The 15,558-nt window shown below is 45.9% G+C and overlaps 1 protein-coding gene and 1 pseudogene across 1 annotated transcript; both read right to left on the bottom strand.

Moving 5' to 3' along the window:
• On the bottom strand, nt 1-890 carry LOC109745765 (uncharacterized). The gene has a single exon (XM_020304880.4). The coding sequence runs from the start codon at nt 682-684 to the stop codon at nt 217-219; it is 468 nt and encodes a 155-aa protein (XP_020160469.1). The 5' UTR covers nt 685-890; the 3' UTR covers nt 1-216.
• Nucleotides 891-1,993: 1,103 nt separating this feature from the next.
• On the bottom strand, nt 1,994-13,692 carry LOC109745766 (uncharacterized; annotated as a pseudogene).
• Between the last annotated feature and the right edge of the window lie 1,866 nt (nt 13,693-15,558).

Raw genomic sequence — 15,558 nt, forward strand, 5'->3', positions numbered from 1 at the left:
TTTAGGTTTGACAATTAGTACTATTTCTAGCTCTGACAACCTTCTACTCCAAAATAAGTTGAAGGTTTACAAGACAAATGTACACGTCAACCGAATACCTTCTCTCCTTGCTTGAAAAAGAAGGATGATCAATACTCAACAAAAAATAACAAAACGAATGAATGAATTGGATTTCCTATTCTACCCTACAGACGGGTGCCATGAATCATGATCGATCTAAGCCTCGAAGATGGTGTCAAGGGCGGGCCTCCACTGCCTTGGCCTAATCCTACAAAGCAGCGCACATTCAGCAGACTCCTTTCCACCCTCGGTGCTCGCGGCTTCTCCTTCCGGGAAAATCCTTCTCCCGGACCTGCTGCCCCTGCCCTTGCCATCCTTCTTGCCGGACACCAGCCGGCGGATGGCGTCCGCCTCCTGACCGCCCAGCCGCGCCCCGGCCCTCCCGGCGGGCACGAGGAGGTACACCTCCCCGGCGCGCAGGAACTCGTCGGCCGCCAGGGCTCGCAGCCGCCGCTCCTTGGCGGCGTCCCTCGCTATGGCAACAACGTGCCCCGGCGCCTCGATCATCAGCTCGGCCACGCCGGCGTGCTCCTCCAGCCGGAACTGGCTGCCGTCCGGCAGGACGACCAGCGGCCCCGCGCGCTCTGCGCCGCCCGTGACGCACTGCGAGACCAAGTTACCCATGTATATGCGGACCGTGGTGTGCTCGTGCTGCGACGTAAAGTAGTACCAAATCTTGGCCTGGATCGATGTTGTTGGTCGACGAAGAGCTCTGGTGTTTATCCAAGTGAAAGGAATCTGGAGATGGGTGTGTCCCCGGTGGGTGGTTTGCTCTATATAGGCGGCAGGCAGCAGGAAGGTGGGCTTGTCCGCTCGGAGCTGCACCGGGATGATGGACGTGGCGGAGATGGGGTCCGGCCGGCCGACTGGTCTATTCTACACGGAGCGCGTGCGATTGGACGTAGCGGCAGTGTGAGTGTTTGATACGATCCACTTCGCGCGGCCCAGCGCCGAACACGTCAACACCGCGGGTGCGGACTGCATAGCCTTTACGAGCCGCCTGGTCTTTGGAGTGGGTGTTGTTCCAGTCAGACGTCTCCGTCGGCTCCAGACCCTAACAAACACATCGTGTTTAACTGCTAGTTTAATTCAACGAGGTCTGGGTATGTCATGACGATCGGGTCAGTTTGATCGCTTCGTGCTGTTGATGCCGAGTGCTTGATTAGTTATGCTCTGTGAAAAAGAGTTTTCTTTTGAACGGATAATACACAATTACTCATTCGATTTGATCTTATCTTAATTAAAATTGAGACAAAAAAAATTCGTGATCTTTGTCACATACAAATGCTACCTGTAAATTTTGAGACAAAAAAGTTAAGCATTTTGGCCTGCGCAAAAAGGACAAATCAAAGACCAAATGTCACCCAAAGTTCGTTTTTTCACCGACGAAACACCGCTGCTCCGTTCTGCATGAAATTTGTCAAGCATGTTTGCTACACCAACATGATCATCTATAATTTTTTTCAGAATTTTTTGAAAACATTTAAATTGTTTTTTAGGGTACTGTTCATCCGGGTGCAAATGCACCCGGGAGCCAAAACGCCTCCCCACAAAAGAGAGGCTACACTAATTGCTTTGGGAATTGAACTTGTGCGAAATATTTCATTGGGCAATTTTGTATCCACAAAACTCGTGCCATTCACTCACAATATATCTTGATTGATGAGATTTCAGATTTAAACCCTCTAAACCTAAAAGAAGGGAGGAAATCATTACCAACTCAAAAAAATAGCTAAAGAAGTACTGACTCATGACGTATGTACGGTCTGGTGATCAATTTAACCTGCTTCATGCTCATTGCTTAGCAGTATTATCCCATCGTGAGACAATTCATTAATCACAATTGGTGTGGAACCACAAAATACTACACCACTGTAGCAACGCACGGGCAATTACCTAGTGGACTTGAAAAAAACGCTAAGGTGCCAAGCAATAAATAGTAGCAATTTTTAGTTATCCAGAGTAATACACCAAGCAAGACAAGTTTGAACAAAAAGCGAAAACAACAGACAAATCGGACCTGAAATTTCTGCTGTTTTATAAGCTAGGACTCACAAGGAAATAAACCTTGACGTTAGTGCTTACTAAAGTATGGACTTGTTCACTTATTTTCATGAAGTTTCACCCAAACATCACCACTTTTCGCCTAGGCTGCAAGTCCTTTGGAGCAAAAAACACCCTCACAAGAAACTGACCATACTTGAAGACCGACTCGTCTGGCGAACTAACAGTTCCAGCCACCCCATTTTGGAAAGTCCACTGGAACACCATTTTCTCCACTTGTAAGCGAACATCCAATTTTCCCTTCTCCTTCACAGCGACAACATGCTGGTTTAGCTTCCCACCACCAACGAATTTGTCATCAAACAGCACAATCTCATGATCAAAGCCACAGCTGAAAGCGGTAAATCTCAAATGATGAGGATGGTCAACCATTGCAAAGATTTGTATCACAGCCTCAACACTCAATGAAGGAACATGAAGTCTATCTCCAAGCTGCAACTGTTACCAGGAATCCGTCCTGTTCGCATCTCATCAAAACATGACTGGAAATAAATCTCAACATATGCAGAGAGCAACTGTTCGTCAGGCAATCCATCTCCCTCCTTCTTCACCCAAAGATCAACTTCCAGTAATGCCTGATCTGGTGCATACATCCCTCGACAGGGGCTACAAAGAGGTAAGGTGAAAAAATCCTGCAATTTGATAACTCGTCAGATCTAACCAAAGTAATCCACTCACAAGTAAATTAGTACTATCTTCGTCTCAAAATGTAAGATGTTAACAAAAACGTCTTACATTTTGAGACGGAGGGAGTAGTATTTATTAACAGAATAAACTCTTAAGATATGCAGCCTCATGATCAAATCAATGACACTCCTTCAGTCACTGTTTCAGAATACAAACGTATATTTTCAACATTTATTCAAAAATTTAGGCATCTGCCGAAGACATTGATGACATTTTCCCAGTTTTACCTCATCTATCTTGCCGACCCCTTCAAGATTTATGAGTAAACATTGACATGTAAGTAAATTACACTATCAGTTACTGAACACTGTTCAAGTGTGTCAAATAGGTCACAGATCACTAAAGTAAATTAAGCATGTTAACTGTTTGCACGTCATAAGCACCATACCAAATCATCTGAGTCAGCATAATACTTGTACATGGTATATGTACTCATCTTAGTTCTTGTGTATATCGAAATCCACCAGTAGAAACCAACAGCTAACCATGATACCACCCATAAAAACAACGGGCTACTAAATTCCATCCACTGCAATCCCACTCCCAACCACAGAGTGTGGACTGTGGTGCCCACAACGATCCAACATATGCCATGTTTGTTTACAGTGCATGTGTAATGCAGCCTGTGGTTTGTTTGGCATATGCAAATAAGAAACAAAATGCGTCATGGGTACAGCATGATTGCAGGAACGAGTGTAGCTGCAGTAGTTCATCTTGATTGTCTTTCAAACATTTTTATTCAAAGCAATTCAGACAAGCCCAAAAAGGGATCAAACAAGTGACCATGTCTATGCTGGCCTTATTTTTAGGAGCATCTAATTAAGCACAACTGCAGTATCCCTCATTTGTACAAAGAAACTGCAGCATGCAGATAAGTGTTGGTAAGTGTATCCCCTTCTAATAAGAGTCTTAGCAGAGTCCTATGGCTGGTCACAATGGGAGTATCATAGGTAGTATCATGCATGCCAACTATGCATTTTTGCTGAGGTGGCACACAATTAAATGAGGAAAGAGATGATTGAGTATCATGATATGACTGTATCATATTAAATAATGTACTAGTATGTGTCATGCATGGCAATAAATAAGGTCACTACGATATCAAGCTATGATATACTATGCATTGTGGAGATAGTATCATACACTAGTATCATATGCATGACTCTAGTATATTATACTATGCATTGTGGAGATAGTATCATACACTAGTACCATGATTCTAGTATAGATACTTCCCATTGTGACCAGCCTAATGAGAAGTTTCAAGTGGTCTGTTGGAGAACCTCACTGCGAGAAGACATAAAATAAAGCCAAGTGTAGCGAGAGAAATAAAAAGGGCAGCCCGGTGCATGTAGCTCCCACTTGCGCAGGGTTCGGGGAAGGGTCCGACCACTTTGGGTCTATTGTATGCAGCCTTTCCCTGCATTTCTGCAAGAGGCTGTTTCCAGGACTTGAACCCGTGACCTCATGGTCACAAGGCAGCAGCTTTACGACTGCGCCAAGGCTCCCCTTCAAGTGTAGCGAGAGAAATCATCCATAAAAATAATATAGTATCGATGGCACCCTTTCTAAGCAAAGGGAGACGGACCCCACACATCGGAATGAATTAAATCAAAAGGATGCTGAGACACTGACTCACTACTATGACAAAGTAACTAAATCCGTTTGCCAAGCCTACAACCCTAACACTCTAATGAGACATCTCCTGAGACAGACCCAGAAGACCTCAACGAACTGAAGACGACAAACGAGATCCACAAAGATGACTGAGTCGAGGATGCCACTTCTAGAAGGAAACAGTAGGGGAAGCAACAGAAGCAAAGGGACTGGCGATTGTGGTGACAGCGGAAGGAATACGAAGCCAATATAACTCCCAAAGACCCTGAGAGTCACGGCAGCGAGGGCCAACTCCAACCAGGGTACGTGTGCGACGATCTAAACAGAATAAGAATCAACATCAAGAATGAGGCGAAAGCTCACCAGCAGAGCTCATGGTAAGTTGAGGAACATGAGCAACATAAAAAGAAGTGGTAAGAGATCCTCGACTAACAACAGCCATCAAGGGTGAGAACATGAACAAGAAAATCAAGAGATCTAAGAGAGGGCAGGGTGGAAGAATCAGAAGACATATGAAAAGAAGCTCCAGAATCCAGAACCTACGGAGATGTACCTGACTGTGTAGGTGGTGGTCGCACGGTTCCAGAAGCATCAGTAACAGATCCTACAACAACCGTCGAAGAAGAACCTAAAGTTGCAAGCAAAAGCTAACTCTCAGAATATCCAGCTCAGTCAAGGTGATGGCGGAGGGCGCCGGAGTAGAAGCACAGGTCCCTGAAGAAGTGTGTGCCTTGTCGCTCATGTGCCGCTTCTTCAAGAGCAATCAGACTCAGGGTGTCCATCCTTGTTGCAGTAGCCACAATGAATACGAGACCGACCCTCACCACCACCAGGAGGAGTGGGCAGGAGCGGCAAAGCACTGGAGAGGGAAAGAGCCGATGCAATAGACAGCGTAACAGGAGCTCAAGCAATGAGCAGAGGGAACCTCAAGTAAACCAGCAACACATAGGCTCGGCATGAATCTCAGAAAGCGCCTCCATAAGAGAAACACGACCACGAGCAAACAGCTGAGCGCGCAGTGGCTCAAACTCCTTACGAAGACGAGACAAGAACTCATAGATGCGATGAAACTCCAGTCTGACCGACCACACAGCCTGGCAACACTGGCAAGTAGCCAAGCACCACAGCCAGCAATGCAAAGAGTCAAGCTGGCGCCAGATAGCAGAACCATAGCAGACTCTGTGCTTAGAACTCATCAACAGCAGAGACATCCTGCTGAAGAGCATGCTCCTGATGGACCACAAACAGGGTTGATAGCTGGCGAAGACGGGTCCACATCTCTAAGACGGTGGCAAGGCCCATAAACTCAGAGGCCAAAATAGGTAGAACACTGGAGGTGAGAACAGCCACAGCACAAGCATCCTCATCAAACCACTGTGTGTACACAGACAGGGCAGCATGGTAAGTGAGAAGAGCCTCCTCATACACGAAGGCCTGTTGGTCATAAGCATTAACCGCGGCATCATCAGCAACTGCACCCTTAGCAGCCTAAGAAGCATCCACGGCAAGAGCCGGTGACGTCGGCGGGGTAGGAGCCACAGGAGAGGAACCGGATGCGGCGAACAAGGGGCCTCGCCGGAAAGAACGCCCCAAAGACGAATGCCACACATATGAATGCGCATAAAGGCAACGAACTCGATCAACGAGGAATTGCGACAAAGACATTGTACCTGTTTTTTCATATATTTTTACAGCCTAGCAGTCAACCGAGAACACAAAACGCCCTAGACCAAAGAAGTGGCAGCGCGGTGTCGAGTTCTGCAGGAGGCGTCCGGGGCAAACCAGATTGGAGGCGATCTAGCGTGGTGAGTGGCGCAGGGCGCGCCAGACAGGCATGGCGAAGGACAGCCAGGCGGAGGCTAGCGGAGGGCGGGACGGGCACGACCGACCTAGACCGGCGAGAAGAGCGGACCGGCGGCGGTGAAGTGCAGGCCGGGCACAACCGACTTGGACCAGCAACGGGGCAGATCAACCAGATCAGACAGGCAACGGGGCGGATCAGGCAGAGCCGGCAATAGGGAACAGAACACGATGACCAAGATGCGACAAAGAGGAGAGCAGCGACCTGGTGCGCACATGTGAACAGGCGAAGGAAAGCAGTAGCGACAAGCCGACCGACAAGATTGCGGTGGCACAGGCACAAGATTGGATCAAAACACGAGTTTTGCATGCGATTTTTTTTACCTAGGCTCTAATACCATGTTAGGAAATATGCAACTCGTATTTCCTAGGGGGCAAGGGCCAATGTGTGCGTGTGTGTGTCTATATATATATACAACTCCGCCTATGTTGTCTCAACATAGCTGGTCCCAAGCCCGGGTAAAGGAGGAGGGTTGTGATAGGCTCGGCGAGCCAACGTAAAAACTCAGCCACTCTTATGGAGATGAAACCAAAAGATTTTCGTCAGGGCGTAACCCACTCAGAGACGCGCCACATCGGAACCCGGGTGTGGTGGCAAATGGGCAAGGGCCGGGCCGTCACCCCCCTGGTGGAGCGCCGTATCTTGATCCGGATACGGTGGCAAGTGAGCGAGGATCGGGTCGTCGCATCCTTAGTGGCGCGCTACATCGGCGCCCGGATGTAGTGGAAAATGAGCAAGGGTCTTCGCATTTGACTCGACGAGTGTGAAGGGTAAGGAAGCTAGCCGAGCCTAGGAGGATTCGCTTAGGTAGCTGGAACGTAGGGTCTCTGACAGGGCAGCTTCGGGAGATAGTTGACGCAGCGGTGAGGAGAGGTGTTGATATCCTTTGCGTCCAAGAAACCAAATGGAGGGGACAGAAGGCGAAGGAGGTGGAAGATACCGGCTTCAAGCTGTGGTACACGGGAACGGCTGCAAACGGAAATGGCGTAGGCATCTTGATCAACAAGAGCCTCAAGTATGGAGTGGTAGACGTCAAGAGACGTGGGGACCGGATTATCCTGGTCAAGCTCGTGGTTGGGGACTTAGTTCTCAATGTTATCAGTGCGTATGCCCCGCAAGTAGGCCACAATGAGAACACCAAGAGGGAGTTCTGGGAAGGCCCGGAAGACATGGTTAGGAGTGTACCGATTGGCGAGAAGCTCTTCATAGGAGGAGACCTCAATGGCCACGTGGGTACATCTAACACAGGTTTTGAAGGGGCGCATGGGGGCTTTGGCTATGGTATCAGGAATCAAGGAGAAGATGTCTTAAGCTTTGCTCTAGCCGACGACATGATTGTAGCTAACACCCTCTTTAGAAAGAGAGAATCACATCTGGTGACTTTTAGTAGTGGCCAACACTCTAGCTAGATTGATTTCATCCTCTCGAGAAGAGAAGATAGGCGTGCGTGCCTAGACTGTAAGGTGATACCTGGAGAGAGTGTTGTACCTCAGCATAAGCTGGTGGTTGCTGACTTCCGCTTTCAGATTCGTGTCCAGCGGGATAAGCGTGCCAAAGTCGCTAGAACAAAGTGGTGGAAGCTCAAGGGGGGGGGGGGGGGTAGCCAAGGCGTTCAAGGAGAGGGTCATTAAGGAGGGCCCTTGGGAGGAAGGAGGGGATGCGGACAATGTGTGCATGAAGATGGCGACTTGCATTCGTAAGGTGGCCTCGGAGTTTGGAGTGTCCAGGGGAAGGAGAAGCGAAGATAAGGATACCTGGTGGTGGAACGATGATGTCCAGAAGGCGATTAAAGAGGAGAAAGATTGCTTCAGACGCCTATACCTAGATAGGAGTGCAGACAACATAGAGAAGTACAAGATGGCGAAGAAGGCCGCAAAGCCAACTGTCAGTGAAGCAAAGGGTCGGGCATATGAGCTCTACCAATGGTTAGGCACGAAGGAAGGCGAAAGGGACATCTATAAGATGGCCAAGATCCGAGAGAGGAAGGCGAGGGATATTGGCCAAGTAAAATGCATCAAGGACGGAGCAGACCAACTCTTGGTGAAGGACGAGGAGATTAAGCATAGATGGCAGGAGTACTTCGACAAGCTGTTCAATGGGGAGAATGAGAGTTCTACCATCGAACTGGACGACTCCTTTGATGAGACCAGCATGCGTTTTGTGCGGCGAATCCAGGAGTCTGAGGTCAAGGAGGCTTTAAAAAGGATGAAAGGAGGCAAGGCGATGGGCCCTGATTGTATCCCCATTGAGGTGTGGAAAGGCCTCGGGGACATAGCGATAGTATGGCTAACCAAGCTTTTCAACCTCATTTTTCGGGCAAAAAAGATGCCAGAAGAATGGGGACGGAGTATATTAGTACCAATCTTCAAGAACAAGGGGGATGTTCAGAGTTGTACTAATTACCGTGGAATCAAGCTGATGAGCCATACAATGAAGCTATGGGAGAGTCATTGAGCACCGCTTAAGGATGACAAGCGTGACAAAAAATCAGTTTGGTTTCATGCCTGGGAGGTCGACCATTGAAGCCATTTTCTTGGTACGACAACTTATGGAGAAATGCAGGGAGCAAAAGAAGGACTTGCATATGGTGTTGATTGACTTGGAGAAGGCCTATGATAAGATACCACGGAATGTCATGTGGTGGGCCTTGGAGAAACACAAAGTCCCAACAAAAGTACATTACCCTCATCAAGGACATGTACAATAATGTTGTGACAAGTGTTTGAACAAGTGATGTCGACACTGATGACTTCCCGATTAAGATAGGACTGCATCAGGGGTCAGCTTTGAGCCCTTATCTTTTTGCCTTGGTGATGGATGAGGTCACAAGGGATATACAAAAAGATATCCCATGGTGTATGCTCTTTGTGGATGATGTGGTGCTAGTTGACGATAGTCGGACGGGGGTAAATAGGAAGTTAGAGTTATGGAGACAAAGCTTGGAATCGAAAGGGTTTAGGCTTATATAGAACTAAAACCGAGTACATGATGTGCGGTTTCAGTACTACTAGGTGTGAGGAGGAGGTTAGCCTTGATGGGCAGGTGGTACCTCAGAAGGACACCTTTCGATATTTGGGGTCAATGCTGCAGGAGGATGGGGGTATTGATGAAGATGTGAACCATCGAATCAAAGCCGGATGGATGAAGTGGCGCCAAGCTTCTAGCATTCTCTGTGACAAGAGAGTGCCACAAAAGCTAAAAGGCAAGTTCTACAGGACGACTGTCCGACAAGCAATGTTGTATGGCGCTAAGTGTTGGCCGACTAAAAGGCGACATGTTCAACAGTAAGGTGTGGCGGAGATGCGTATGTTGAGATGGATGTGTGGCCACACGAGGAAGGATAGAGTCCGGAATGATGATATACGAGATAGAGTTGGGGTAGCACCAATTGAAGAGAAGCTTGTCCAACATCGTCCTCCAGAAGCTCCAGTGCATAGCGGACGGCTAAAGCGTGCGGAGAATGTCAAGAGAGGTCGGGGTAGACCGAATTTGACATGGGAGGAGTCCGTTAAGAGAGACCTAAAATATTGGAGTATCACCAAAGAACTAGCTATGGACAGGGGTGCGTGGAAGCTTGCTATCCATGTGCCAAAGTCATGAGTTGGTCGCGAGATCTTATGGGTCTCACCTCTAGCGTACCCCAACTTGTTTGGGACTAAAGGCTTCGTTGTTGTTGTTGTTGTTTGTGTGTGTGAAGGAAACCCTCATACAATGGGTAAAATACACGGGGTTTACATGGAACATAATATGACTCTAACAATCCTAACCCTATAGCATCCCCTGTAGTCTACCACAACTGACATCCACCCATCCCTTCCTTTGTCAACAACAGCTAGACAAACCGTAGCTAGTTGGGCGGTGGGAGGTCGCGCCACATAGCTCTAAGTGGGCTGCCCCCGCCTCAAGCTGTTAGATGCGTTGTGTAAACACTGGCTGCTGACCAGCGGGGAATCTATGTGGAAGATAGAGAAGGATAGGATAAATATTAGGAGAAGAACATGCATTGTTTGCTTGCTTGTTTGTGACTTGTGTGCGGCGACGAGTAAAATGGACATGGCATGTGGCCGTGGATGTGTGGAGCTCCTGCCAGATATGCAGCTATTGCAAGGAGCTGAGATTGATGCAGCTGCTGATCCTCGGTCGCTGCAAGGAGCAGATAGGAGAGAGAATAGAATGGGCGTGAGAGGAAGACAGTGGTGTTGTGCATGTGCATTTGTACTTGTCGAGGAGATGTGCACATCTCAGTGTGTGGCTGCCGCAGTGTTGTTCGAGGCGTGTGGATGGAAAGAAACAGGGGAGAGCTGAGAGAAGCAAGAAGAAATTACTGCAGCAGCTGCCGATAGGGGATTGAGAAGAGAAGTGCAGCAGAGAAGAAGAGGTGTGGCTTGGGGTGTTGTGCTACTGTTGCACGAGGAGATGAGTTGACTGGATGTTTGTATGTTCTGCTGAAAACAGAGGAGAAGAGAGAGTAAGTCTGCTGTTGGGACTTGGCTTTAGGGGGAGACAGCTGAGAAATGCAGAGTAGGTCATGCTGGTGGTGGTGGAGAGAAGACATGAGCCTGGCTGATGAGGTGGAGGTGAAATCATGGTAGATGCTGCTGAGGAGGGTGTTTCAGGACAAGGTGAGCCCTGAAACAGGGGAAGAATGGTGGTTTGTATGCAATGGTGGATTGGTGGTGAAGACGGTAGAACCCAAAGGCTGTGTTTGAGGCAGAGCTGGAGAAGCATGGTGGAACAGTGGAGCGGTTTGCTTTATCTATAAAGCGGGGCGAAAGCCTTTTTCGGTAACAGTGGAGCGCCAATGGTGAGTGAGCAAGGCGAGCAAGGTGCTTGATGGTGATGGCAAAGGTGGTCTTGTAACAGATATTTGGCCGGCTGAAGACAAAGACAGTTGAAGTCGTATACTGGTCCTTGCTCCATGAGAAAAAGATCTTGAGGTGATGGTTCTATGCTAACTAGTGTTGAGGAATGGCCGAATTGTTAGCATAAGGCCTGTGTAGTGCTTCAGCTGCACCAGCGAAAGTGAGGAGGTGCATGGTTGGCATGGCAGTACCGACCCTTCACACGGGAGGTTGGAGATGGCTAGCTCGATGCAGAGTAGGTATGCCGCATGCCATGCAAGTGGTGGTGTTGAGAGCCCCACCTCTTAGGTGGTCGGATTTGATTGTGTCCTCAACGATTGATGGAGAGACTGGTAGCAAGAGATGGAGGAAAAATGCTCTCATGCATGTGTATTGCATGAGCAGGGTTGGTATGAAGATCACCGGGGAGTGTGCTAAAAAGCTAAACGATGGTATCGGTCATCGTAAGAACCATGAAACTGTAACAAGATGGCCATGGTTTTTAACACGTGCCAGTCTCCAGGGAGGGTGCTGATACTTAGTACCAGTGTATAACAATGGCAGTTAATAAGTCCTAATGGGGTAGTTTGTTGGTGATTTTTTTAAACAGAAAGAGTAGCCTGTTGGATGCCAATGTATGACTCCAGTTGTAAGTCATCCCAGTTTAAGTGTTATGCATAGGGGTGTCTGGTTTCGAGGGGATCAATGCACCCGGAAATTTCCCCCAAATTATACAAAAAGACCATAAGCTGAAAAGAAGAGGATGCTACAATCTAACGGGTGTGGTTATGGCGCGCGTTGATGCCCAATGACCATTTAATTAAGCCCAGATGTGTAACTGTACAGCACGGTGGCCTATTTGAAAAGGTCCAGTGATCCAAGGTTATTTACTCTCCACATACATTATCTCTTATTCCCAAAAGATTTAAACCAGGTAGGAACCCCATGATCATCTCCCCCTACATCCAGTTGGATTTTCTTAATGCCTATGTATATATAATCAAAATACGCCTTCCAACAAGAAAGCAGAAGAATATAAATGTGATGATCAGGTTTGTATGTTTTTGGCGTATAATTATATAATATTTCAGGAATCTGATGGCATGTTGATGTATAGATTGTGTTTAACGACATGTACCTTATAATGTGACCCTTGAAAATGAAAGACTACATGCATCTGCTCAGAGATAATTTTAAAACACAGGCAAAGAGCTAATTGATATCCTTACTAACTGACATAAATCTGTTATGGCTGTACATAACTGTTCAGGAAAAAACTATTTCTGTAAACGAAACAGGCCTTAATTACCTGCTCAATTGTGACAGCATCCTCTCTGCAACGGTTAAAGATAAGATTCCGTCGTGGTTCCAGAACATCTCTAACAGCGAAAATTCCATAAACACTAATGGGATGGGATTCATAGTTTGACAAGCGCAAAGAGAAGATCTGTAGCATGGTTCTTGGATTGGAATACCCAAGAAATGATGCAGCTGCAAATATAGAGGACAAAAAGGTAATGCTAAGTACAAACATAAATAGCGCAACTGCAGATTACTAAGAATCAACGGCCCTTACTTGTGGAAGTGTCATGGGTAATGTATTCACGGTGATAACAGATGTTGCTTTCAATGCATAGACTTGTTACCACAGGGAGAACTTTCAAAGGAAAAGAAGGAAGACGAGCATTCTTATCACCCCGGGCTAGAATCTCTAGGCGCAGGTTCAAGCAGTCATGATACGCTTTGTTGAAACTGTGAAGCCATCTGGACACTACTTCATCTGCTTCTTCCTTGGAGTAGTTTTTTCCTAAAGAATCAATGCAGCATCAATCGTCAGTTAATTATTTTCAGCTATTTTGGTAGTAGAAAATAAAAAAAAATTGCATGGGAAACCAATTAGCAACCTGGGCAATTTGTCTCGCTGTCCTTGTCGATCACTTGGGCATAGTATTCATCCCCAGCCTCCTCCTCATCACTGTTCTCGTCTACCATTTGGGCATCATATTCATCGGTATCCTCCTCGTCATCACTACCCTCCTTGTCATCGCTGTCCTCCTCCATCACTTGGGCATCGCGCTGGTCGTCGCTGTCCACCTGTGTGCTCACGAGCTCAGGAGCGCGCAAGGAAAACTGATCTGATTCTGCGCAATTGAAAACAAATATTTGATCAATAACGTCTTGTTGGGTTGGCGCAAAGCATGTGCGAAGATCAATGGAACATAGAGTAGGGATGCACAGATAGACGCACCTGTGGAGACGAGCGCCTGGTCATCACGGGGTTCTTCCGTAGTCTGGGCCGCGGGGCCACCTATTGCTGACGGCTGATCCGTGCAAACGCTGGGGTGGCCGCCGCCGTCAACAGAAAGGCGGAGGACCTCGGTTTCCTCCGATCCACGCAGTAGCTGCTCTTCCGTTGGAGGAGGCGCCATCGCCACGCGAGGGTTTCCTTGAAGACGGCGGCGCTTTCTGGTTGGGTCGGAGCTAGGGGTTTGGGGATTGGGGAATGGGGATTCGGTTCGTTCAATTGGCGATTTACAAGGAACCCTCCGTTCACTCAGGATGCTTTTTGAGTTGTTTGGATTGCTTACCACATGTATCTAGCGACGAGAAATGGGCCGGCCCAGTTCCAGCTTTACCACAGTGCGCCCAACTGGTTTTGGGGGACCTTCTAGTAGATTCCCTGACCCGGGTTTTTTCCTGTGTATTCCGGTTTTTCGGTTTTCCTTTTTATTTTCTTTTTCGTATTTTCTGTTTCCCTTTTTTATTTCTTTTCTTTATTTTACAAAAAATGTTTAAAATATAATATACCAAATAATTGTTCAGAATTTTCAAAAAAGTACCTATTTTAAAACTTTGATGAGAAATTTAGGAAATTTTCAAAAATTCGGAAAATGTTCAGAACCTAAAAATTTTGTTCGCTTCTTTCAGAAAAAATGTTCGGTAATTTCATACAAGTTTACAATTTCAAAAATTGTCCAACATTTGAGAAAATGATTGTATTTTCAATTTTTCCTGCAAATTAAAAATGTTCGGTAATTACAAAAATTGTTCTCATTCCCAAAAAATCAGAAATTAAAATTTCTTCATATTTTAAAAAGCATCACAAATGCAAAAAATGTTCGAGAAATTTCAGAAAATGTTCAACAAATTAAAATTTTGTCCATAATTTCTTAAAGTGTTAGTTTTTTCCGATTTGCTCATTTTGTAAAAAAAAGTTCAAGAATTTCAAAAATGATCCCAAGTTTACAAAAATACACAAATTCAACAAATATTTTCAAATTTCTTCACTAATTCAAAAAATGTTCAAGGAATTTCAAAAAGATGTCACATTTTTTAAAAACTAATTGTTCAAATAATCTCAACATTCGTGTTTCAATTTCCCCTTTTTACAGAAATATCAAATTTTGTTCACATCATTTTTTTTCCATTTTTCGAAAATTTGTTCAATTAGTTTTAAGAAACTATATGGTACAGTAAATAATTAGGCAACCCTAAAAAAGTAAATAATTATGCTGCATTAAATATCCCGCTCTAGTGAATGATTAGAGACATTGCACTAAGTTAGCAGTTGTTCTGTCCAGTGGCTAGTGTCACTTGTCGACACGATTTCGAATCCTCCAAAAAGTGTGTCTCATTTTTGGTTTATTTTTTCCCGCGATAAATGCTTGGTGCCTTCGAGTGGGCCAGCCCAATCACGATCTGCCTGTGCGTCGGCGCGCTGTTTGACGCAGTACGCGTCAAATGGAAACTCCCGGCAAAAATACCCCAACTTTTATGAAGAAACACACAAAACTGCCATATCCACCGCACAATTTTTTCCATTACCGTGAGAGTCGCATATAGGCATATAAAAAAGCATGGGGGCGTGAGAGTTGCCATGGTTCATGGGAATAACCCCCTACCACAGAAAGTGCAAAAAAAAGAATTTACTTTATATCGACAAACAATAATAAATTGTCTTACTGTAGATTATGCCCGGGTATTTCATATATATAGATGACATGCATAAAAATTTCCATGGTATATAGGCCCTGCTTGTTTGAGCTTTTGCTTCTGCTTTTGCAGCTTTTTCACTTCGACAAAAAACAAAAAAAGATCCTAAATAGGTGTTTTTTGCTTAAGCTTTTGGCTTATACCATCATATAACAATATTGATTCATAAGCCAAAAGCCGAAGCAAAAAGGCCCTATTTAGGAGCTTTTGTGGCTTTTTTTATCAAGGTGGAAAAACTGCAAAAGCAGAAGCAAAAGCCCAAACAAACATGGCCATAGTATATACAATGAAACTGCCATGGTGTATATAATAAAACTGTGAGGAAAAAGAATACCGAAGGATTTCATTTTGTCATAAGTAAATGTATAAAATTGATATAACCCATCTGAAAATAAGCCATGACCATGTAAATGAAATTGCCATGTGGTTTCCATT

This window comes from Aegilops tauschii, chromosome 5, assembly GCF_002575655.3.
Source record: "Aegilops tauschii subsp. strangulata cultivar AL8/78 chromosome 5, Aet v6.0, whole genome shotgun sequence".
Lineage (NCBI taxonomy): Eukaryota > Viridiplantae > Streptophyta > Magnoliopsida > Poales > Poaceae > Aegilops > Aegilops tauschii.

What these genes read in the sequence shown, in the direction of transcription:
- LOC109745765 (XM_020304880.4), bottom strand. Translation starts at nt 684, where the DNA reads ATGGGTAACTTGGTCTCGCAGTGCGTCACGGGCGGCGCAGAGCGCGCG.